Here is a 22,851-nt window from a genome sequence, read left to right as displayed (position 1 = left end):
ACGAGCAGGAGGACTGACCAAATGGAGCATCTGCTTTCCAGGCCTGGCTCCGGAACTTCCTAGCTGGGTGACATACCTCCCACGTCTCTGTGCCTCGGTTTCCCCTGATGTAAGGAGAATAATGCTACCCCACTGGGTGGTTATGTGGATGACAGGAGGGAACCCTTATAAAGGTTTAGCATGGTGCCAGGTCCCCGATAGTACTCAGCTGCTCTGGTTCTCACACACAGACCCGGGCTACTTCCTGGCTGTGAAATGTGGGGAATGTCAGTCACACGACCCCTTTGCGGGCAGCCTGTGACCCCTGCTCTTTAAACAGCCCACCTGGCACTCAGCACCCACTGCCTGGTGATCATAGTTTCCTTGGCCTTCAAGAATGACCCCAGTGGGTGGGCAGGGACCAGGCTGTCAGTGACACAGAACTGTTTTGGGGGACATTCAAGAGAAGGTGGGATAGGGTAGGTTGGAGCTGTTAGATATCCCAGAAAAGATCACGTTCTTTTAATCCATTCCTGTGGGTGTAGACCTGTTGTGTTTTGATTAGGGTATTTCAACTGAGATGTGACCTGCCTCATTCAAGGTGGGTCTTAATCCTTTTACTGGAGCCTTTTATGAGAGGATAAAACATGCACAGAAGCTGAGAGATGAAATTCAGAGAAGCTCACAGAAAAGGACACAGAAGCTGGGAAAGGAAGCCACAGACAGAGAAGCCAGGAGCTGAAGCAATGAAACCCATGAGAGAAGGACCAGCAGATGCCACCATGTGCCTGGCCGTGTGACAGAGGAGTCTGGATTGCAGGCAACTGGTCTTCAGAGAAGGTATCGTCCTGTTTTTTGCCTTAATTAGGACATTTTCACAGGCTTAGAACTGTAAATTTGTAAGCTAATAAATCCACATTGTGAAAAGCCTGTCTATTTCTGGTATACTGCATTCCAGCAGCTTTATCAAACCGAAACAGGGGGCTTCCAAAGGTTCTGGATAAGTTGGCAATTTGGAACTCAGGACACATTTCTAAGCAATGGTAGTTAGGCTTCTAAACTAGCTGCAGAAGCTTCCTTAGATCCTAATATGCTTGAAGTCTAGGTGGAAAGGCCGGCGGTGGGGGGAGTTGGGCAGTCCTTGGTTAACCTTTTTTGAGCACCTACTATGCGCCAGGTCATTTATATATGTTATGTCCCTTAATTCGACCCAAATCCTCTGCGATTTTGGTGCACATGGTCTGTTACTCAAAGAGGCCCTCCTTTGGCCGAGACCTGGCAGCTAGTGGCAAGGCTGGGATCAGACTGGGGCCATCTGACCTGGGCTCTTTCTCTTTCATGCTGAGCCATCCATAGCACCTGACAGAATTTCAACAGAAACCAGTTGCCACATATTACCTATTCCCATGGGAACACATGTGCAGAGTTCCTTCCCCGAAGCTGGAATCCTACCTGCCCCCCCGACCTCTCCTGGGACTGCCCTGGGTTAGGTGAGAAGCGGGGGTGACAGACCAGGGGTGCTGCTCCCTTGCAGCAGAGGGGCAGGAAAAGATGCAGACTCTTCTGTGCCACGTCTCGTGGCATGGGTGTTTCTGCAGGTCATGAGAGCGTCACTGTGATTCTCAGTTCAGAGAGAGCGAGCCTGTGCTCCCCCGACGTGACAGCCTGGGCAGGTGCACCCTGCCCTCCCGCCGTGGCAGCCTTTGCTAGCAGTGGTAGTTGCGCTTCTAAACTAGGTGCACAAGCCTCTTTATTTCCAGCAGCAGCCATGGCTTGGCACGACCCCATGGCCAGGGCCCTCAGCAAGGGACAAGAGGTGACTGAGAACCCCCAGATGCAGTAGTAGCTGCCGCGAGCGCCTCTCCCAAGTGCACCGTGTGCATGTGGGACATGATCCGGGAGGGGGCATGCCGCCTCGCCCCTGTGACTGGCACGCCACAGGGTAAGCTGCTCAGGGTCTCCGAGGACTCGTGGGTTCTCAAGTTCATCAGGAAAAGGGCACAGGGATAGGGAAGTTGTCTGCTTCAAGAGGAAGTAAGAGGAGCCACCACAAAGAATGGAGACCCCTCCCTGGACGCAGGACTTTTACAGACCAAAGGGCGTGCCCCAACCTCCTTCCCCTCACCTTCCCCCTCTGGAAAATGCACCCCTGTAGTCCTCCCTTCATGCTCACTGCTCGTCCCTCTCACTCTTGGCCTCAGCTCTTGTTCAGTCTTTGATTGTAGATTTATAGGAAGCCTGTTCTGCTCTGTATAGGGCCAAGGCTGGGTGTTGGGGCGACAGCCCTTGAGAAGGCTGACCAAGGGCTTCCACATGCCTGAGGTGATACTATTCCTGCCCCGCTGGCCTGGCTTTCCTCATGCTCGTGTCTTGAAAACCAAGGACAGTCACTCAGCTGTCAATACAGGCAGCCTTGTGCCTGCCCTTTCATCTGCCCTCCACCTGGCTGTAGCTCCACTCCAGCTCTCGCCTGTGAGGTTCCGGAGGTGGCCCTCTTCCTGGTGGAGGGTGCCTCTCCCTGCCGGCCACTTCATGGGCTCCCCCAGCAGGATTCAAGTCCTGTCTTCCGGCCCCCCGCCCTCTCCAGGCTCCCACTCGGCCTCCATCCCTCAAGCGGGCAGGGTTCCCTGAGTGATACCCTAGCCTCTTTGAGGACCCAAATTCAGTCGATTTCCAATCAGTTTGCTCAGGGGACAATCAATTTGCCATCGTGAAAGTGATTTTAAAGTTATCTGGAGAAAAATCAGTGAGAATACCCGGGAAGTTTTTTTCTGGAGGAAAAAAAAATGAGTAAAGAAAGAAGACTATCATCTCCCCAGCAAAGGTTAAATGTATAGTTGAATTATAGAGCTACATTACTTTAACTGGTTTGGTACTGGTGCTGAAATAAGTACAAACAGTTAGATGGAGCAGAATATAGCCAAGAATAGTGCTAAATATCTGTGGGGACTTAATTGTTTGACATGGGTAGCATTTCAAACCAGTGGTTGAATAATGAATTAGTGAATAAATAGTATTAGGACAATTGACTATCTGTCGGAGAAAAAATCCTGGTGGCTCAATGATGTAAACATTAAAAAAAAAGTATCAGGAAAAAATAAGACATTGAGAAAAAAAAAAAGGAAGAATAAAAGCTTAGACTGTGGTAAGCCTTTCAAGCAAGACACAAAACCAAATAGCTATGAAAGGAAAAGTCTGAGAAACATGAATAAATTAAGAAATTAAAAGTGCAGTAGAGCAAAACGGCAACAAAAAATTTAAACCACATAAAAAAGCAAAAAATAAGAACAATATTTCCACATAAATGATAAAAGCTATTTTTGAATATATAAAGAGTTCTGAAAAATCAGTAAGAAAATATGAACATCCTTATATAAAATGGGCAAAGGACATTAAAACAGGCAGTTTACAGACAGAAGAATAAATATGGTTAACAAACAAGAAAGATGCTCAACCTTACTTTTAATTGAAGAAATGCAAATATGAGATACCATTTTTCACTTTTCAGATTGGCAACAATGTTAAATTTTGGTGATTCCTGACATGGAAATAGGCATATTTATACATTCCTATTGGGAGTGTAAACTATTTTTCAACCATTTTGGATGGCAAATTGCAGATATCTATAAAGATTTTAAAAGTATGTACATTTTGATTTAGCAGTTCCACTTCTCGGAATGTCGCCAAATGTATAGCTCTATAAGGATGATCTTGTTCAGGTGAGCTATGTACAGGGGCAGAAGGCTCTCAATAAATGGTAGTTGCTTACCAGATTACACTTAAACACTTGAGAAAATACAAAAGAGCACACACATATATAGTTCATTTACAAAAGTGCAATGATAGTGTACAAACTATCAAGGCTTCCCTTCCAAAGACTTAGAGAACAAGATGTTATTAATATTTTCCTTGAGCATCCTCTAGGCTGTTCAGAGGCTCAGAGAGATTAAGCACTGGCAGAGGCCCTCAGGGCTGGTCCATCTGACCCCAGAGCACTTTCCACCATAGCCCTCTACCCCTTTCATCCTGTATCATAGCACCTAACAGTTTAAACTTTCCCCCCTCTTGGTTTCGGGACTGCACCAGGACCACCTCAAGCACAGCCATTCCAAGTACCCTTACGTAATGGCTCTGCCCTCTGAAAGAGAGGGCTTTGTCTTCTGGCTATTCCCTTCTTCACCACCTTCACTGCTACCCACATCCTTCACCAGGTCTGAAATTTGTCCTTCTGCCCCAGTGAGAGATGCCCAATCCCTCCCTAGGCTCATTTCTTCCTCCTTTTTGAGTAGTTGGGCCCTGGGGACGACTTAGGAACCCTTAGGGCTTTGCCCCCCTTCTCACCCATTGGCACATGCCTGGATGCCAGATCCACAGAGGGTATGAAGAAAGCAGGGCAGCCATTTACTTCTCCAAGGGCTGAGGCCAGAAGGTAGGTGGGCAGGGAAGGGATGGAGGAGGGAGGGGCACTGGGTGAGCGGAAGAGCTGGGTCTTGTGGGAAACCCCTGGGAGCCCAGAACACCCAGGAGCCTTGATCCAAGGGCGTCTCTTGACGTCTCCTCTGACCCTGGAGCTGTGGTCAGAGGAGTCACTGCCTGGCCAGAGTAGTGGGGATGGCCTGGAGAGGGACCATGCCAATCCCTAAGCCCGTCTGATTTCCCGGAAGCCCTCTAGTTCCCTGCCTCTCGGAACACCTGCATACAAGGCTCAATCTCTTCCCAGTTTACAACAACGTGCTGGCACCTGAATCCCTGACAAGTGCCGGGCCTTTCAGCCTTCTTCTTGCAGCCTGTCCAGACCTAGGTAAGCTCCCGGCAGAAGCAACTCACCCTAACAAATAAAGCCTCACAGCCCTCTCCAAAACAGACACGTGGGGCCTGGACGGAAGGCTCTGAGGCCTCGAGACGAATGCTGCGAGAAGCCGGCCAGCCCCGTGTACTTGGCTGGTCCCTGCGCAAGTCAGGTTAAGGCTATGGATTCCCCGAGGGCCAAGGGCAAGTGCTCTGTCCCAGCCCCGGGCCCGGGCGGTGCACACAGGGCCCGCTCAATATGCTTTCATTTAATAAAGGGACGAAAGGGGGAATCTACCACACAAGCTCCGAGTTCACTAAATGGGCACATATTGGGCATCTGTTTTGTGACACGCTCTGTCTGCACTCGACATTGGATCCTGAACCCAGCGGCCTTTGTCAAGTTTCGAACCGGCAAGCGAGCCGCGGGCAGAGTAACACCGCTCAAGAACCTTCTCTGCAGAGGCAGGGAACCCACATCAGGGGGAAACCACCGCGCTCCGGGGACGCCACTATTGTCAGACACACCCAAGATGGCCGCTTTGCTTGGCCCGTTACTGAGCCCTGCGCAGGCGCACTTCCACTAGCCACTCCCAACATGGCAGCACCAGCGCGGCGCCGGGGCGGGACTAAAGACGGAAGTGGGTGTGGCAGGGACGGAAGCACAGTGGGACCGTGGGGAAAGGTAGTGAGGAGTGGGAGTTGCAGGGTTCGGAGCGATGATCCCCCCGCAGGAGGCGTCCGCTCGACGGCGGGAGATCGAGGACAAGCTGAAGCAGGTGGGGCTGGCGATGGGGAGTCGAGGGAGGAGGTGAGGGAAAGGGGCCGAGATCCGGGCCGGGCATCTACTCCGGGAGGAGGCAGGGGTGGGAGGGGGCACTCCCTGTGAGGAGACTGTTGGGGCGAGGGGCGAGGCTGTGGGGCCGAGGACGCAGGCATCTCCCTTAGCCTCCGGCCACTGGTGATGTCCCCCCTTCCGCTTCCCGCAGGAGGAGGAGACGCTGTCCTTTATCAGAGACAGCCTGGAGAAGAGCGACCAGCTCACCAGGAACATGGTGAGAAACTCTTCAGCTGGGAGGGGCGGAGAGGAGCCCTGTGACGTGGCGGTTCCGGGTACCCAAGGCCTGGGGTTCTGGGGTGGAGAGAGATGGTGGTAATGCGAGGGTTTCTCTGGCAGCGATGTGGCCTGTTTCTTAACCTACTGCCCCTCCTGCATATTCCACCCTCTCGCTGAAGATCCTGCAGCCCCCGCTGACCTGGACTCTCTGCTTTCTGTCTAAGCTTTCCATTCTTCCTTCTCTCTTGCTGCAAACATTTAGTGAGACTGTCATCATTAATGCAAGTCAGGACTGTCCCTGTAGGGGTGGCACTCTGAGATGACTTTGAGATTTGAAATTACTGAGAGCTTAAAAGACGCAGCCTTCACCCACAGAGGACTTTCGGGGTAGAATGAGCCCTAAGCTCAAACACCTCTGAGAACTAGTCCCTACCCTACTGCTTACTCCACACAGTCGGGTGGCTCTACCCAGGTAACTCTGAGCCTCAGTTAGCTGGTGTGCTAAAACAGAGACATTGTCAACCTCCTGACGTGGCTGTGAAGGTCATATGGACTGATGCATCTTGCACAGTGCCTGGTATACAACTGGTGCTCAATAAGCATTCGTTTCTTCTTTATTCTTAGGGGAGATTGGGCAGGCAGATGTTGAGTAGATATAAACTTGGATTTGCATTGGGTAACACAGTGATGAAGTCCTGTTTCTTGCAGAATGAGATTCACCTTTAGAGGGAGGATTTTGAAGGTGCAGCAGTGCTTTGACTGTTCTATATGAATAACTTCCTGGTTGGTCTAGGAAAGCTTCAAAGAGAGCAGAAATTGAGATGTGGCTTCAAAGGGTGGAAGGGAAGCCATCCTGGAATGATTACCTTAGGAGTTGATTTGATGCTTAGTTTACCTTCAAATCAACCAGTTTTGGGGGGTCCACCTCCTATGTGCCAGGGACGTGCTAGGTGCTGGGGAGACAGGAGTCTCTGTCCTCTCCTTCGTGGACCTTATTGTCTAGAAAACCAGAGAAAAGGCAGGAAATGCCAAAGACCTTGTGGTTGAGAGGAAGCAGGGCTGGGACCACCCTAAGGCCTGAGGGCAGAGGCTTTCTCCCAACAGGTCTCTATCCTGTCGTCCTTTGAGAGCCGCCTTATGAAGCTGGAGAACTCCATCATCCCTGTGCACAAGCAGACGGAGAATCTGCAGCGGCTGCAGGAAAATGTGGAGAAGACCCTATCGTGCCTGGACCACGTCATCAGCTACTACCATGTGGCCAGTGACACCGAGAAGATCATCAGGGAGGGGTGAGCCAGGGCCAGAGGGCCACCTGCTCTGGGCCTCAGAAGGGAGGGGTAGGATACATTTGTGTTCAGAGTCCCCTGTGTTAATTCTCTTTGTCTCCTTTCGAATACCATGGCCTAATCCTTCCTCTCCACTGCTCCCTAACCCGATCAGACTCTTTTTCTTCGCAGCCCCACAGGTAGGCTGGAGGAGTACCTAGGAAGCATGGCCAAGATTCAGAAAGCTGTGGAGTATTTCCAAGACAATAGTCCAGACAGCCCAGAGCTCAACAAAGTGGTAAGCGACCAGCGGAGTAAAGGAAGAGGGTTGGGGACATCCAACTGGTCTCATATGGAAATAGCGGACCAGCTTAAAGGAGTATATAGTAGAATAAACAGAAATATATAGTAGAATTCACATTCTATAGATACTAAGACCTCTGCCTCAGGAATTACAAGTTTACGTTTTTATTACACTCCGCATAATTTGTTTGAATTATGTGTTAACTATAAATTTAACATTTAATTTTTGGGAATAAATTTGTGGTTTTGTGTTTGTATCTTGTGTGATGCCTTTGTGTTTAAGTATTGGGGTCCTTGGGTCATCAGGCAAGGTGGGGAAAGGCCGGGAAGTGAGGGGTACTCAGTGTGTTGAGAGAAGGCGAGGCTGGAGACCAGAGGAGGGTGGGAGCAGAGCCCGAGACCCAAGAAGGTGAGTGGAACCGAAAGTGTAAGTGTGTCAGGGGAGGGCCCATCTTGGACCCAGTCTCCTGGCACGCCTTCTCTTGACCAAGGTGCTTTTGCTTAGAGCAGTGATTCCCAGCTTTTCTCCCATCATGGCACACCTCAGAAGTGAGAATATTTCCGTGGCACATGGGGGCAAATTGGAAACTAGACTGGTCTCCGGCTTCCCAGGACCCCCCTGGCTGCCTTGAGGGCTGATGGGATCAGGACCCTGGCACGCCTGTAGCCCAGTGGGGGCATACCAGCATCACCAGTGTGCTGCAGCCCGAGGTGGGGAGCCTGTGTCTCAGACTGGGAGGTCGGGGTCTGCAGAGTAGTTTCTTCTTAAGGGTCCCTGCCAAGTTTCAGTCACAGTATGCAGAGCTCTGAGCTAGAATGTGGGGGTGGGGGTGGGATGGAGGAGGAGAATACAAAAGATAGTAGAACCATAGGTTTGTCCCAGAGGACTTAATTTTCATTTAAACCAGAAATATTGCAACTCTTCTTTTGTCTTTCTCTTTTTTGACATCTTCACTGATACAAAATCCACCCACTTAAAGTATAAAATTCAGTGGTTTTAGTACAGTCAGAGTTGTGCAGCCATCATCACAATCAATTTTGGAACATTTTCATCATCCCGAGAAGAAACCCTAGGAGCCTTTAGCATTCACTGTCCTCCTGTCCCCTCCAGCCCTGTCAGCCCCCGGCAGTCACTCGTCTGCTTTCTGTCTCTATAGGTTTTCCTATTCTGGACATTTCATATAATTGGAGTCTTATAATATGTGGTCTTTTGTGACTAGCTTCTTTCATTTAGCGTAATGTGTTCAGAGTTCATTCACGTTGTTGCATGTATCAGAACTTCATTCTTTTTTATGGCTGGATAATATCACATTGTATGGATATACTGCTCATTTGTCCATTCATCTGTTTATGGACCTTTGAGTTTCCCTTTTTTTGGTTGCTGTGAACACTTGTATACAAGTCTGTTTTCAGTTCTTTGGGAATGGAATTGCCGGGTCATATGGTAACTCTATGTGTAATTTTAGGAGGAACTCCCAGAACGTTTTCCACAGTGGCTGCACTGCTACATTCCCACCAGCAATGTGTGGAAGTTCCAATTTTCCACATCCTTGCCAACACTTGTTATTGTCCTGTGGGTGTGAAGTGGAATCTCATTATGGTTTTGATTTGCCTGTTCCTGATGGCTGATAATGAGCATCTTTTCATGTGCTTGTAGGTCATTTGTGTATCTTCTTTGGAGAAATGCCTATGCAGAATCTTTGCCCATTTTTAAATTGGGCAGATTCTGCACAGGCATTTTAAATTTGTCTTTTTTTTTTTTTTTTTTTTTTTTTTTTGCTGAGTTATAAAAGTTCTCAATATATTCTGGAGTCCAGTCCCTTATCAGATAAAAGATTTGCAAATATTTTCTCCCTTTCTGTGGATTGACTTTTCACTTTCTGATGGTATCACTTGCAGCACAAAAGTTTTTAATTTTGATGTAGTCCAGTTTATCCATTTTTTTCTTTTTCATCCCCTTTCTTACAAGAACACAGATTAACAGCACAGTAAGAAAATGATCAGTCAGTACTTATTAAGCATCCTCTTTTTGCCAAGCCCTGGCATTTTACCTGGGAGCATAACTTTTGCGAGAACCTGAGATAAAGAAAAAATGAAGGAAGGCTTCCTGGTTTTTCTCCCCTGGGTTTAAGGAAGCGAAGGCAGAGGCGGGCAGCGGCCCGGAGCGCGGAAGGCAGGGCGGCCGGAGAAGGCGCGGGCCGCTGAGCGCCGAGGCAGCAGCGGATGCTCCTCCTTCCGCCCTCCCTGCAGAAGCTGCTGTTCGAGCGGGGGAAGGAGTCGCTGGAGTCCGAGTTCCGCAGCCTGATGACCCGGCACAGTAAAGTCGTCTCCCCTGTGCTCATCCTGGATCTCATCAGCGGCGAGGACGAGCTGGAGGTCCAGGAGGAGGTGCCTCTGGAGCACCTGCCTGAGGGCGTGCTGCAGGACGCGATCCGCATCTCGCGCTGGCTGGTGGAGTACGGCCGCAACCAAGGTGAGAGCGCCTCGGCCTCGGCCACCTCTGGCAGGGCCAGGGGCAGTGGCCTTTTTTCCCCTTTATTTCTTTAATTGAGCTGGTTTTTTTGTTTTGTTTTGTTTTGTTTAATAAAAGGTCTAATAGGAAACAATGTGAGTAATACATCTACAGTTCATGTATCAAACTGTGCATCTAGTCAAATCCAACCTTTTCTTTATTTACTTCTGTTTCTTTACTTTTTTTGATCAGTTGTAAAATTTTTAACTACACAAAAGCCTTAGGTGAAAAGTAAAAGTCCACCCCCATTTCCCTAATGCCTATAATAACATACCCCAAAGCTGAACACTGATAAAGTTTTTTTATACCCTTCCAAAAATCTTTATGCAACTGTGGGAGTTTGTGTAAGCATGTGTGAGTGTGTGAGCATGTCTGTATGCCTATGTGTGTAAAAGAAAAATACGGATCCTGCCATCCTCACTCCCAAATGGGAGCATACTAAGCACTATCCTACAATTGCATTTTCCCCTAGTGATATTTCTTGAGATGGTTCCACATCAGTGCCTTTACAATTGCTTCGTTCTCTTTAACCATTGCATAATATTCCATGGTATTCCATAACGTTCCATGGTATAGTAGTACCATCATTTCTTTCCCCCATCCTAGGAATTAAGCAAAATTTTTAGAAAATAAAAACTCCAAAGAATATTCCAAGAGAGGCCTCTTGGCCCTCCATACCCTCCTCCCCTTTGTTAATGTGGACATTGCCAAGTTGTCAGTGTGCCTCACCTGATCTGCGCCCCGCCACGTTCCCCGGGGAGCGTGTGGTGCAGGTCTCCCGGTGCCAGGTGTGTTACCACGTGAACAAGCCCGTGGTACCTGTGCTGTGGGGGAGGAGCCTGGGACTCAGCAGAGGTCTTCCGGGGCTCCCGTGGGGTCGAGAGGAAGCCAAGTGGACAGGTTCAGACCCCTCAGCACCCTTCACCCACAGCCGCTCTGCTGTGGTCTCCTTTTTACGCTGGGCTTCCCTGTAACAGATTTGTTGGGAACTGCTGAAATGGACTGTGGTTTCTGTAGCTTGTTCCTCACTCATGTGCATTTGGGAAGTTTCCAGTTTTCCATTATTGACAGATATTATTACTGAGCACATTTGTGTGAATTGTTTTTTCATTTGGGGAGTTCTCGGGGAGTGTATTCTCAAAGGCACAGTTATCGGATATGAGGGGCTGGACAGATGTGTAACTTTCTTCCCATCGTGAGTTAGTCTCCAGGTAGACAGGGCCTGTCGACAGACTTACCAGCAGCCCCATGGCCACTTGCTCCTCATTAATTTTATTTATCTTTGCTCTCTGATGGGGCTGTCATGGTCCTCTAACTTTTTAAATTTGAGTTTCACTAATGGCTAAGGATATGATGTGTTTTTTCATTCACTGATATTTATTGCCTTTTTCCTCCTAAAAATCGTTCTCAACCTTTGACACTTACCAAGTTGAATCTGAAGATGAGCTTTATATTTTTTTAATTATAAAAAACCTTATGATTCAAAATTTACAATTATCTGTCAGTTCTTTTGGAGGTGGTTCTCTCTCAAGATTCTGCCTAATTTGGGATAGGTCACTGAAATCTAGATCACTAGATCTAGATCTAGGTCACTAGCGCTTTTGCTAGGAAGGGGTCAACAGGCAGAAAACAGTGGGCTCAGCTGCTGCCCTGGGGGGCTGCGTCTCGTGGGGACGGGCAGAGGCAGGGACCCCGGTTGCCCATCCTCAGTTGCTCTACTCTCCCCAGACTTCATGAACGTCTACTACCAGATTCGCTCCAGCCAGCTGGACCGCTCCATCAAGGGCCTGAAGGAGCACTTCCGGAAGAGCAGTTCTTCCTCTGGGGTTCCCTACTCCCCTGCTATCCCCAGCAAGAGGAAAGACACACCCACCAAGAAGCCCATCAAGCGGCCAGGTGAGCCCCGATCCTGGCCCATCCAGCAACAGGCAGAGGCTGGCTGGGACTGGGGTGGCCTTTCTCTGTCCTAGGTTAGCAGCGCGTCTTCGCGATACCCCCACTGTAGGTACACAGGACAGAAAGCAAGGGTTTCCGGGGGCACCCCCCCCCCAACAAGGCCCCCAGGGAATGAGGGCTCTTCCTGTCTACTCAGCAGGGTTGGGGTGTTCCATAGATGTCTTTGGCATGGGGGCGGGGGGTGTCACAGAGATGTGCTCAGTTGTCTCTGTGGAGGCAGGTGAGGGGGGCACGGCCAGAGCTGCTTGCTGGGCCCCCTCTCCCTCATTCTTGTCCTGCCAGGAGGCCAGGGTGTTGCTGCAGCCAAGACAGTGGGAAAGGGGCCCAGCTCTCTAGCCTCTGCCTTCCAGGAGACCAGAGTGATTTGAAGAGGTCTGTAGGTGAAAAGCAGATGAGGGAAAGGAAAAAAAAATCCCAGGGCGTCTTCTCCAAGGAACTTAGTCTGGCTTTGAGGCTTCACTGTGAAGTCAGTGCTGTGTTGTGAAAAAGTCAAGGAAGGGCATTGTGTCGAGAGAGGCCTGGGAAGCAGGGCGGTTGTGTCTTGGCCAAGCACATGAGCGGCTCACTGTCTTGTCTGTTCTTTCTCCTCATCATCCTCATACCCCCTTGGTCTGGGCCCCTGGGTAGCAGCTCGGCAGGCCTGCAGAGAGGTGCTGCTCTAGCCCAAGGGGGGGCTGGGATAGTCCAGGGTGAGGGGCTGCAGCAGGGAATGATGGGGACAGAAAAGCCAGGGGCATCCAGGTCTCCTCTGTCCCCTCCCACCTTAGCTGGACCCCTCCCCAGCTGCTGCTGTGGGCACATGCCCAGGCCTGGCCTATGGGACCCACAGCTCCTGACAGCAGGCTTGGTGGAGGCCTTGCACCCTCCACTTCTGCAGTTCCTGCCCACCCCTGCCCCTCGAGGACCAGCCTCTGTTCACATTCAACAAGAGCACCTGGTCCTCCCCAGGCCTCTGTTTAGGGCTTGGAGACTGACCTGGTTAGATCTGAAATGGCAGAGGAAGCCGCCTTCAGGAAAGCTGGGCCTAGGAGCCCTGCAGGAGGCACCCTGCCTCTCCCCTGCAGTGTGGAGACCCTGGTTGCAGCCCCGGAAATCTGCTGCAAACATTAACCCTGGCCAACACTCTGCATCCCTGCATGCTCCGCCTTGGGGAGCCTCAGCGGGGCAGTGTCTGCTCCCCTTCTGTGTCGGTCTCTGCCAGGCCCCCGAGGCCCCAGGACCCTGACAGCAGTGCCTCCAGAGTACTCTGGCCCGCAGGGCTGGGCCCTTTGGGGAGGTGGATCTTATCCCAGGGGTCTCACATGGCCCTCACCCACCCTTGGCTTAGAGGCATGAGAGGAAACTCCGAGTGAGGAGCTCCGTGGTTTCTTGGGCTGCCGGGTGCAGGACCGATGCCCGGGGTGGGAGGATCAGGCCTCAGGAACATTAGTTCTGGGCTTTGAGGACAGGAGCAGGGTGGCTTTGGTGGGTAATGAAACACCCACTTCAGTGTCATCTGTGCAACCGGGAGCCTGATGGCTTTGGTGGCTCCCTGATCAGTGTCCCCGATGCACACCCATGCCGCTGGGTCAGGCAGGGCGGGAATCTGGGGCACTCATCAGCGAGGCCCACTCGGGGAAGGAGGAAGACGCTGGGGGCCGGGAGCTGAGCAGTGCCGTGGAAGTTGGTTAGGTGCTAGGTGGGGTGCAGTATAGATGGAAAAATCCAGGCCACTCCTGGCTGCACGCCTTCTACTACCAGCCTTTTGGGGGCTGCTTCTCTGTGCTGAGTGCTCAGGGTGGGGGAGGGAGAGAAGTCTCCAGGGCAGACGGACCAGAGTTAAGCTTGTGCACCCCCCATTTGCTGTGTGTCTATTTTAAAGGTCATTTTATTTCCCTACATTTTCCGCGCTGAGGTTCCCATCCCTATGGAGATGGCTGACCCAGGAGACTGTGGGTGCTGCAGTTTGGTTTTGATTGTTTTCACTTGTGAGACTAACTGTTGTTTTTCACCTGAGCCAAGGGCATGTACTTGCCCCTGTGACCCTCCCTCCGTGCCCTCTGTGTGGTGGCTTCTATTAACTTCTTGGCTTTTGAGTTTTTTCCAGTTGCTTTGGGTGGTTTGGGCAACTCCTCCGGTGTGTGGGGCGAGGCTGCCTCGGCCTCCAGGCCTCCCGTCCGGGACGCTGCTCTCCCAGGAAGCTCAGTCGCACCCCAGCAACCCCCTGGTTCTGCTGCCCTCTGACCGTGGTTGGGCCTAGGTCCCGACACTGGGCGTGCTCGGCGCACCCCGCCTGGACTCCGGGCCCGGGCCCGCTGGGTGTGAGAGCCTCGTCGGGCACTCCTCCATCCCGGCACCTCATCCCTTCAGGTTGAAGGCCACCCGTGGTATTTTTTGTGTTTGGCTTCTCCTGGTGGATCTTTGCTCATTTTATCTCCTTCTCCCTCTGCGCTTCCTAAAACAAACTTGAATCCAGGCTCACAGGAATCGATAGCACAATCAGGAGCCCCGTTTAGGGGAACCGGAGTTTCCTTTCTTTCCTTTGTGTCCTCGGGGTCTCAGGTGGTCCTGGGGAAGGGCCTGCTGGGAGCGGTGGTGTCTTGGGCATGCTCGGGCTGGGAGCCAGCGTGGAGCCTGGGGCGGGGGGTGGGGGGGGGCGCTGCTGTTTTCTCTCACTCATTTCCTAGGTCTTCTTGTCTCCTCTCTGTGTGGCTCTGGTGACAGGGACGATCCGTAAGGCTCAGAACCTTCTGAAACAGTATTCCCAGCATGGTCTAGATGGGAAAAAGGGGGGCTCTAACCTCATTCCTCTGGAAGGTAATGACCCCGTGCTTCTCTCCCGTCCCTGCTCCTCCACTGTGTGTCCACTCACCTGGCAGGGCAGAGCCTCCAGCCACCCAGGAGGGCCTCGGAGTCACCCTGAGGGAAGCTTGGGGTGGGGGGTTTGGACTGCAGTTCCCTGATGCCACCAGCCGTCCACAGGCGCAGGACCAGCCTCGTGGCCCTTGACCTGGTCCTGTCTGGCTGACAGCAGCTCTGCCCTCCTGGCTCCCCTTCCCTCCCATCCCTGTCTCTGTCCTTGTCTCCTGTTTGAAACCAGAGAAAGTTCTTTGTTACGGGGCAGCCCTTTCACGCTCAGACCAGCAGTGGCAGCACCGAGCTGGCTTAGGCTACCTCCCCCTGTCCCCCACTTTGGATAGGAGCGAATGTGCAGCTGGGTGACGGGCAGAGAAGGGCAGCAGGTCTCCTGCCCTGCTGGGCCTGTCCCCTGGGGGGCAAATGAAGGCTGTTCCCACCTGTGACATGTCTCTAACTGCAACTGGGTCTCTCCTCAAATGCGGTTAGAAGGGGAAACTCCCTAGGACCAAGCATCAGACCTCTGCCGCTGCCGGAAGCGCCCCAGCACCCTCCTCGGTCCTCCCCCAGCTTTCCCTTGGCCTGTGGGCTGGGGAACGAGCCCCTGGAGATGGTCTTGGTGCCCTGCAGATCAGGCTTGAAATGGCTGTTCCCGAGGTGGTTTGAGGCAGAGGGGGCCCCAGAGCCCTCCCAAGCCCCTTTTCCCTACGCCCCACCTCACACCCCACCCCCGGAGACGAGGGCATCTTCCCCGTCCCCTGAGGGGCAGCCCACCTGGCCCCTGGATAAACCACTGCTTGTGTTTGTGCGGCCCATATCTCACCAGTCCGCGAGCTGGTTTCCAGGTTAAACACCTGTCCGAGGCCCTGAACGACAAGCCAGGGCTGCTGGCCGGTGAGTTCCACAGCCCAGTTCTGAGAGCGGCCGCTGACGGCTTCCTTCACAGCCGTCCCTGAGGCCCTGCTCCCGCCTGGCCCCGCCAGGCTACCCCGTGCTGCGGATCGGCCCGGGCCTGCCCAGCTGCTTCCTCCCTCTGGTCCCTCTCTCTTCTGGGCACCAGGTCTCCTTGCCTCCCTCCAGATGGGAGTGCCCGCCTGGCTCTCAGGGTAGGGGCCAAGGCAGGCCGAGAGGGCAGGAAGCCCTGACGTCTTGACTTCAGCAGCAGCTCCAAAGCTCTAAGCCTTTGGAGCGCATTCCCTTGCCACCTGGGACCAGGCTGTTCTGTCACACGTCCCAGCTGCGGGCACCCCTGCCCTGGCCTCTGATAGCAGGAGCCAGTCTCCTTCTGGTGCAGCTGACAACCAAGGAGGCCTCCCTCCCTGGGGCTCCCATTACCTCCCATTTGACCCTGTGCCAGCCAGCCTCAGAGGGCCGTCCCGTACATCCCAGAGGCCCAGCTGGGCTGCCAGTTGCCTTCAGGGGCCCAGTACTTACTCAGGTACGTGAGCACAGGGGCCTGCCTCCCTCCCGGGCTGCCCTCTCTCCAGTACAGTTCAGAGTCCTCAGCCTTTGTGACCAGATATGCCCTACCCAGGAAGTTGACTTTGGGACCTTCCCTCCTTGCCTCTTTATCCTCTTATCCTTCTCCCACCACATTCAGTATCTGCTGCTCTGGGACTTAAACACTGTCTGTGGCAGAACTGAAAACAAAGGTGGGACAAAAGCTGGACCCAGCTCCTGCTTTCCCCTGGCACCCAGCCGGGCCAGTGTTGTCTTCCTGGCTTTCTGCCCCAGAATAGTCGGCCTCTTCCATCTGCTGCAGGCTGAGCCACGGGCTCAGGAGCTGGGGAAGCCACAGCCCCCAGCAGGGAGAGTGGCCATCCCGGTCCAGCCCTCAGGGGCACTCCCGTCCCTACAGGGAGAGACGACATGCTGGACGTGGAGACTGACGCCTACATCCACTGCGTCAGTGCCTTTGTCAAGCTGGCTCAGAGCGAGTACCAGCTGCTGACCGACATCATCCCCGAGCACCATCAGAAAAAGACCTTCGACTCCCTGATACAGGTTCCGCCCTGTCCCGCCTGGTGGGCTCTGGCCAGCATGTCCCCAGCAAGAGCTGTCCCTACAGAACCTTGAGGTTGGGGGCAGGCCTTGCTCTATAGCCCTCAGCTGCAGCCACTGCCTTGCACCCTGGGGGTGGCTCCTGGGTAGTGTGTCCCAGCTGTCGCCTCCCCGTTGCCCCCTCTCTGCCACGGTGGGCTGGCTTTTCCCCCACACCCCGGGAACTGCCTTCCCTGAGCCATCCCTTTGCCCCTGTCTTAGGATGCATTGGATGGGCTGATGCTCGAGGGGGAGAACATCGTGTCAGCCGCCCGAAAGGCCATCATCCGACACGACTACTCTGCCGTGCTCACCGTCTTCCCCATCCTGCGGCACCTCAAGCAGACCAAACCTGAGTTTGACCAGGTGCTCCAGGTGTGTGGGCAGAGCGGCCCTTGGGGATACGGGAAGGAGGAATCCTGCTGCCCACCTCTCCCCGAGAGAGCCCTGTTCTGGGCCCCCATACGTCTGCTCTGAGGACAAACCGAGCAGCTTCTGCAGGGACCCGGGAAAGTGGAGCTTCTCCCAGGGGGCGGGAGGAAGGATTGGCGGCTCCCTCGGGCTGGGGCGAAGGGCTCCACGCTGTGGAGGGTGCTGGGTAGGGGCTCTGGCCGGCGTGTGCAGCCGCGTGCTTCCTCAGGGCACAGCCGCCAGCACCAAGAACAAGCTGCCCGGCCTCATCACCTCCATGGAGACCACCGGAGCCAAGGCCCTGGAGGACTTTGCGGACAACATCAAGGTGCCTGCCCTCCCTCCCTCTACTCCCCTCAGGCTGGCTCGTGGGGGGCTGCCCATCAGGGCCCCCGTGACCTGGTTCTGGGGTGCTCCTTCAGAGAACAGACCTTGGGGTGGGGGGCATGGGCTTCCCTGTAGGAACGCTGGCTGCATGGCTACTTTCCTGCCTATACCCATTTGTTCCCTTTCTTTCCCAGCGGGCCCCAGAGCCCTCTGAGGCCAGAAGCTCCTGCCTCCCCTTTCTGGCTTGTCCTTGCTCAGCCATTGTACCTGAGGGATGTCCTAACACCAGTCTACCTGGAGGTGGTGCCATGAGCAGGCCAGACAGGTGTGGGGTGGGCCCAAGGCTTTCCCAGGAGCTGTTTGGGAATCAGGGCTCTCTTTTTTTTTTTCCCACAGAATGACCCGGACAAGGAGTACAACATGCCCAAGGATGGCACCGTGCACGAGCTCACAAGCAATGTAGGTGCTTCCTGAGGACACCTTGTGGGGGGTGGGTGCACCAGCACCAGCCAAGAGGCCCCAGCCTGGCCCCAAGCCCCACTCTGCGGGAGTGTGGACCAGGAGGTATGTGGCGTCTTCAGCCAGCGGTGCCTGCCCCGGCAGCCTGAAGCCAAAGGCCCTTGCACGGGGCAGATCCCTGGCCCTGGACTGCCCACTGTGGTAGGAGGCATTCCCTGTGGGAGACAATCAGACTGTCGAGTCCTGGCCATTCAGCCTGCCTCCTGGACCCATTTTCTCCCATCCAGGCCATCCTCTTCCTTCAGCAGCTTCTGGACTTCCAGGAGACAGCGGGTGCCATGCTGGCCTCCCAAGGTACTTGGCACCTCCCGGCCCGGGCCCTTCCCCCACTCCGTGCCCCAGTTCACTCTTGTCTACAGTGTGGGGTTAGGCCTCCCGGGAAGACGGCCCACCCTGGGTCAGAGCAGGGGTCAGTGAGGAGGGTCACCCAGCTCCGCGGAGCAGGATGGAAACCCAGCTTGCAAAGGGCCCTGTGGCCAGTCGGAGCCTCCAGAGAGCGAGGTTTGACAGTGCCTTTTGAGACCCTGATCTCCAGCCTCTCCTTACCCTTGGGAATACTTGTTAGGACATGCCCGATCCTGACCCCGCAGCCCCTTCCATATTCCCCACCTCCTCTGAACCCGCCTGTCCTACTGAATCTCACTCAGCCGACCCTTTCAGAGGGCATCTCAGGGCCCCTCAGCATGGTGTCTCTCGCTGATCACTGTCCCAAGCATGGAGGAGCTTGGGAGGCTGGCACGTAAGGGGCCAGGGGGCACACTTCTGGGTCATTCCAAGCACTGAGAGTCAGCACAGCTTGTAGAGGCCCCGGGCCCTTCCTTTCTTCCCCCATATTGGGGGCAGGGAGTCAAGCAGCGGCCTCTGGCCTGCAGCCCTCCAGATCCGCAGTTTCCAGCATGTTTCCTGGGCTTCAGATGGCCGGCCTGGGTGTGTCCTGGTCTGTGTTCCAGCGGTTGTGGGGTGAGGTCTGCTGGAGCTGGGATGCCACGGTCGTCTCTAACCTGTTTTTGCACTTTGCACCTTTCTTCCTTCTTGTCTCCCCCGCTTGCCCTCTGTGTACTGCCTCTCACTCCGTAGTTCTTGGGGATACATACAATATTCCTTTAGACCCCCGAGGTAAGCAGTGGGGCCTGCGTCCCCATCCTCCCCTCTGAAGCCCCACGGGGGAGGTTCCCTGGGGACAGGGGCACCTCAGCAGACTCTCTGGACCAGATTGGGAGTGGGGCGCATGGGGGACATTGTGTCCTTTAGGGTGCTCTCAACTCTCTCAGCTCCCTTCACGGCCACTCTGTCTCTGAGCCTTTCCAGGCAGCACCGTGCCGGGTCCAGCACCCCAAGCACAGCCTCCAGCCTCCCCCACCCCCACCCCCTTCCCCTTCCCGCTCCTCTGCCTCCCCTCCCCCTCTTGGCCACTCTGTGTGAGTGGCAGGTTCCGTTTGTTTGGAAGGGCCTGGTAGAGGGGTCGTGGGGAGTGTGGGGGAGACAATGGAGAGGCTGTGGGGAGCCCATCCTAAGACAGTCTGTTGACAGCTGGGACGAGTGGGCCTCATACACACCACCCAGCATGGGTCAGAGGTCAGGGGTGGGCAGAGCTGTCAGTCCCCACTCCTGTCCTGCCATGAGCCAGCTCCTTAAACACCCCACCCTATTATGGTAGAAGGGCTTGCTCTGGGTTCTAGAACAGTCCGAGGTCAGTCTCCCTGTGGCAGGAGAGAGCCTTGTGGCTCAGCAGGTACCCAGCTCTGCCTCCAGAGCTGCTCTGTGTCCCATCTGCCTGAGAAAGTCTCAAGGACTCTCCTAGGGTCTCCTGGGGGTCTCCCTGGGCTGAGGGAAGGGCTGTGGGGGTTCTGTCCTCTGCTGCCGCTGTGATGACAGGCCTTCTCTTCCTACAGAGACCAGTTCTTCAGCCACCAGCTACAGCTCCGAGTTCAGCAAGCGACTCCTAAGCACCTACATCTGTGAGTGTTCTCTTCTGCCGATGCAGCCCCTGATACCTGTGTTCCCTGCCTTTGCCTTTCCTTCTCCTTCCTGCCCACTCCACCTATTCTCAGGTCCCTCTCCTGAGCCCCTCCTGGCCTTTGAGCTGCCATCTAACCTCTAGTTCAGGGGCCAAGGGGAGAGGGCCAAGGCCTGCCGAGGGCCGTGGAGTCGGGTGAAGGGATCGGGAGCAAGGGGCTCCCAGGATTGGGTCATTTGGGTCAGACCGGCATGGCGGGCGTGGCTGCATCCTTCCCTGTGCAGGTAAAGTCCTGGGCAACCTGCAGCTGAACTTGCTGAGCAAATCCAAGGTGTATGAAGACCCAGCTCTGAGCGCCATCTTCCTGCACAACAACTACAACTACATCCTCAAGTCCCTGGAGAAGTGAGTGGGCTGCAGGCTGGCCCGCCATGTCACGCCCTCCCCTCGGTCCGCCGGGGCTGGCTGTGCCCTCCGCTGCCCGCTCCTCTTGGGTGTGAGGTGGGGGGCTATATTCTGCTCAGTCCCAAGGCCCAGCGAGGTGGGGGCACTGCCCTCTCAGAGCTCTAGGAGACTGGGGTGGGATTGCAGGAGCCCCCTCTCTGGCATCCTGGTGTTGCTGCAGAGGCCGGCCAGCTGCCCTCAGGCCCCAGGATCCAATTCCCTCTCTGCACCCTCCCCTCTCCCACCAGGTCTGAGCTGATCCAGCTGGTGGCTGTGACCCAGAAGACTGCAGAGCGGTCCTATCGGGAGCACATCGAGCAGCAGATCCAGACCTACCAGCGCAGGTGAGAGGCCAGCCCCCACCCCAGCCCCAGCCCGGTACCCCCCACCCTCCCCGCTGCCCAGAGTCTCAAGACACCGGGCCCCACTGGAGTGGGCTCACGCGTCAGGGACGTCTGGCCTTGGGTCCCGAAGCCTCCACTTTTAGGCTTCCTGGGAATTGAGAGGGTGGGCCCCCTCACCACCCGCCCTGCTCCCTCGGGGCTGCTCTGGGCAGCCTCTTCAGAGGCCGTCTGTCCTGTCCTAAGGCTGAGGCCGCTTCAGGACTGACTGTCGTAGGGATGGGAACGTTCAGCCCAAGAGAACAGCGAGGTTGCGAAAAGCATTTGACCGACAGACTCGCTGAGAAGTTGAGGCTCTCTGGGCCCTGCTCTGCTTCCCCACCCCTGTTCTCCTCGGGGTGTTTGTGTCTCCCCCTGTGAGTTCCTTCCTCCCAGTGGGTCTCCCTCTTCCTTCCCACCGATCTGTCCTCGGCGCCCTCCTTCCTTTTTCATCTGTTTCTCCATCATAATTTGCCATGATAGAGGGTTAAAGTGTAATTTCAAGTATTTGTTCACCATGTCAAAGGCTGTTTCTTATTCTTAGTTTTTAAAGCTAGCAATGTAAACATTTTATCTTCTTAAAGCCAGCGATGTAAACATTTTATCTTCCCAAGGAAGAATCTCAGTTGCTTGTTGCCTAGTTGTGACTCAGACTGATTCTGGCCCCCACCTACCCCCACCCCCCCACCATAGATGGGGAGTTAAAAAAAAAAAAAACCCCAAGGGAAGACGCTGCCCAAGGGCTGCCCGTCCTCTGCCCTCATGCTTCCCTCCCTGGCTTGGCAGTTGGTTAAAGGTGACCGAATACGTCTCTGAGAAGAACCTGCCTGTATTCCAGCCTGGAGTCAAGGTGGGCTGGAGGCCTGGGCTGGGAAGGGGTGTGTAGCAGATGCGATACGGGTGTCTTGTCTCTGGTAAAGGATGGGCAAGTGTCGCCCTGGGACGGGAGAGCAAAAGATGCCTGTGCCTTCTGGGCTGCGGGGAGGGCTGGGCGCTGGGTGTCGGGGGACAGGCGGGCAGGGCAGTCCTGCTCTGAGGGAGGCTTTCTTCGCCCTCTCTCCTTGGCTCCCCTAGCTCCGGGACAAGGAGCGGCAGATAATCAAGGAGCGTTTTAAGGTGAGTTGGGATCCTGCCCCTCCACTCCTTGCTGCTGCAGTGGCAGTAGCAGTGGCAACGTGGACCCAAAATGTGTGTCTTTGTTCCTTCCATTTCCGCCTTCTCGGTGGCCAGGGCTTCAATGATGGCCTTGAAGAGCTGTGCAAGATCCAGAAGGCCTGGGCTATCCCAGACACAGAGCAGAGGGACAAGATTCGCCAGGCTCAGAAAAACATCGTCAAGGAGTCCTACGGGGCCTTTCTGCACAGGTGAGCCCTCCCCGCCCCCTTCCTGGCCATGCGCCTTGCCCTCCTCCCCCAGCTGGGCCCCTGCACCCCTCTCAAGATGAAGAAGGGGGTGGTGGGTTTGGGCAGCACCTCCAGCGTCCTGCCTCACTCTGGAGCACCCTGCGCCATTTCTGAGGCCACACCAGGAGCACCTTGGGCTGGGGGTGGTGCTCAGGACGGGGAGCTCCTGACCTCAGTACCTGGCCAGGTATGGTAACGTGCCCTTCACCAAGAACCCCGATAAGTACATCAAGTACCGCGTGGGCCAGGTGGGCGACATGATCGACCGCCTTTTCGACACCTCCGCCTGAGCCTGCTGCTGCCCCTGCCTGATTCTGCCGGACTAACCTTGTCATTGGACAGATAAACCAGTGTTAACTTGCCTCTGGGCCCAGTGAGTTTGAAGTCCTTTGGGAACAGGGACCTGTCTTCACTGCCCCAGCCAGGAGCTCTGTCCCTGAGCCTTCTAGTCCTGCAGCCCACATTCCCCATCAAACCAGCACTCCCCCCAAACGCCGGGGTCCCTCCACACCCTGGGCTTTGTGACTCTGACTGCAGGAGCCACGTGATGGCTTCTGAGACAGGAAAGGTGAAAGAAGGAAGACGGAGGCTTTGTATCCACAGCTGCCTCGTGTGTACCGAGAGCAGGAGGGCGGAACGACCCCACCTCCTCCCAGAGCAGAGCTGGGGACCTAG

General features: G+C 54.7%; 1 protein-coding gene across 6 annotated transcripts; it reads left to right on the top strand.

Annotated features, from left to right (window-relative positions):
- The first annotated feature begins 5,416 nt into the window (after nucleotides 1–5,416).
- On the top strand, nucleotides 5,417–22,538 carry EXOC7 (exocyst complex component 7). Of its 6 annotated transcripts, none has more exons than XM_037809301.1 (20): nucleotides 5,417–5,546; nucleotides 5,757–5,822; nucleotides 6,929–7,113; nucleotides 7,282–7,387; nucleotides 9,643–9,865; nucleotides 11,633–11,800; nucleotides 14,564–14,656; nucleotides 16,554–16,699; nucleotides 16,958–17,110; nucleotides 17,376–17,474; nucleotides 17,870–17,932; nucleotides 18,220–18,286; nucleotides 19,070–19,108; nucleotides 19,885–19,950; nucleotides 20,234–20,354; nucleotides 20,642–20,737; nucleotides 21,560–21,623; nucleotides 21,848–21,889; nucleotides 22,004–22,137; nucleotides 22,364–22,538. In XM_037809301.1, the coding sequence occupies exons 1-20, from the start codon at nucleotides 5,487–5,489 to the stop codon at nucleotides 22,464–22,466; spliced, it is 2,094 nt and encodes a 697-aa protein (XP_037665229.1). In that variant the 5' UTR covers nucleotides 5,417–5,486; the 3' UTR covers nucleotides 22,467–22,538. The 6 variants fall into 6 exon arrangements, 5 of the variants coding, with proteins under 5 accessions (XP_037665229.1, XP_037665233.1, XP_037665231.1 ...); XM_037809305.1 differs by lacking the exon at nucleotides 19,070–19,108 and adding an exon at nucleotides 15,437–15,589; XM_037809303.1 differs by lacking the exon at nucleotides 14,564–14,656.
- The last annotated feature ends 313 nt before the right edge of the window (nucleotides 22,539–22,851 follow it).

Source organism: Choloepus didactylus, chromosome 18, assembly GCF_015220235.1.
Source record: "Choloepus didactylus isolate mChoDid1 chromosome 18, mChoDid1.pri, whole genome shotgun sequence".
NCBI lineage: Eukaryota > Metazoa > Chordata > Mammalia > Pilosa > Megalonychidae > Choloepus > Choloepus didactylus.
Note: the sequence above shows the minus strand (reverse complement) of the source record. Positions and strands in the feature narration are given on the sequence as shown.

Coding starts and splice junctions, on each gene's coding strand:
- EXOC7 (XM_037809305.1), top strand. CDS start 5,487: ATGATCCCCCCGCAGGAGGCGTCCGCTCGACGGCGGGAGATCGAGGAC. Junction 11,801..14,563: donor GAAGCCCATCAAGCGGCCAG/GTGAGCCCCGAT, acceptor CTCTGGTGACAG/GGACGATCCGTAAGGCTCAG. Junction 18,287..19,884: donor TGCCATGCTGGCCTCCCAAG/GTACTTGGCACC, acceptor CTCTTCCTACAG/AGACCAGTTCTTCAGCCACC.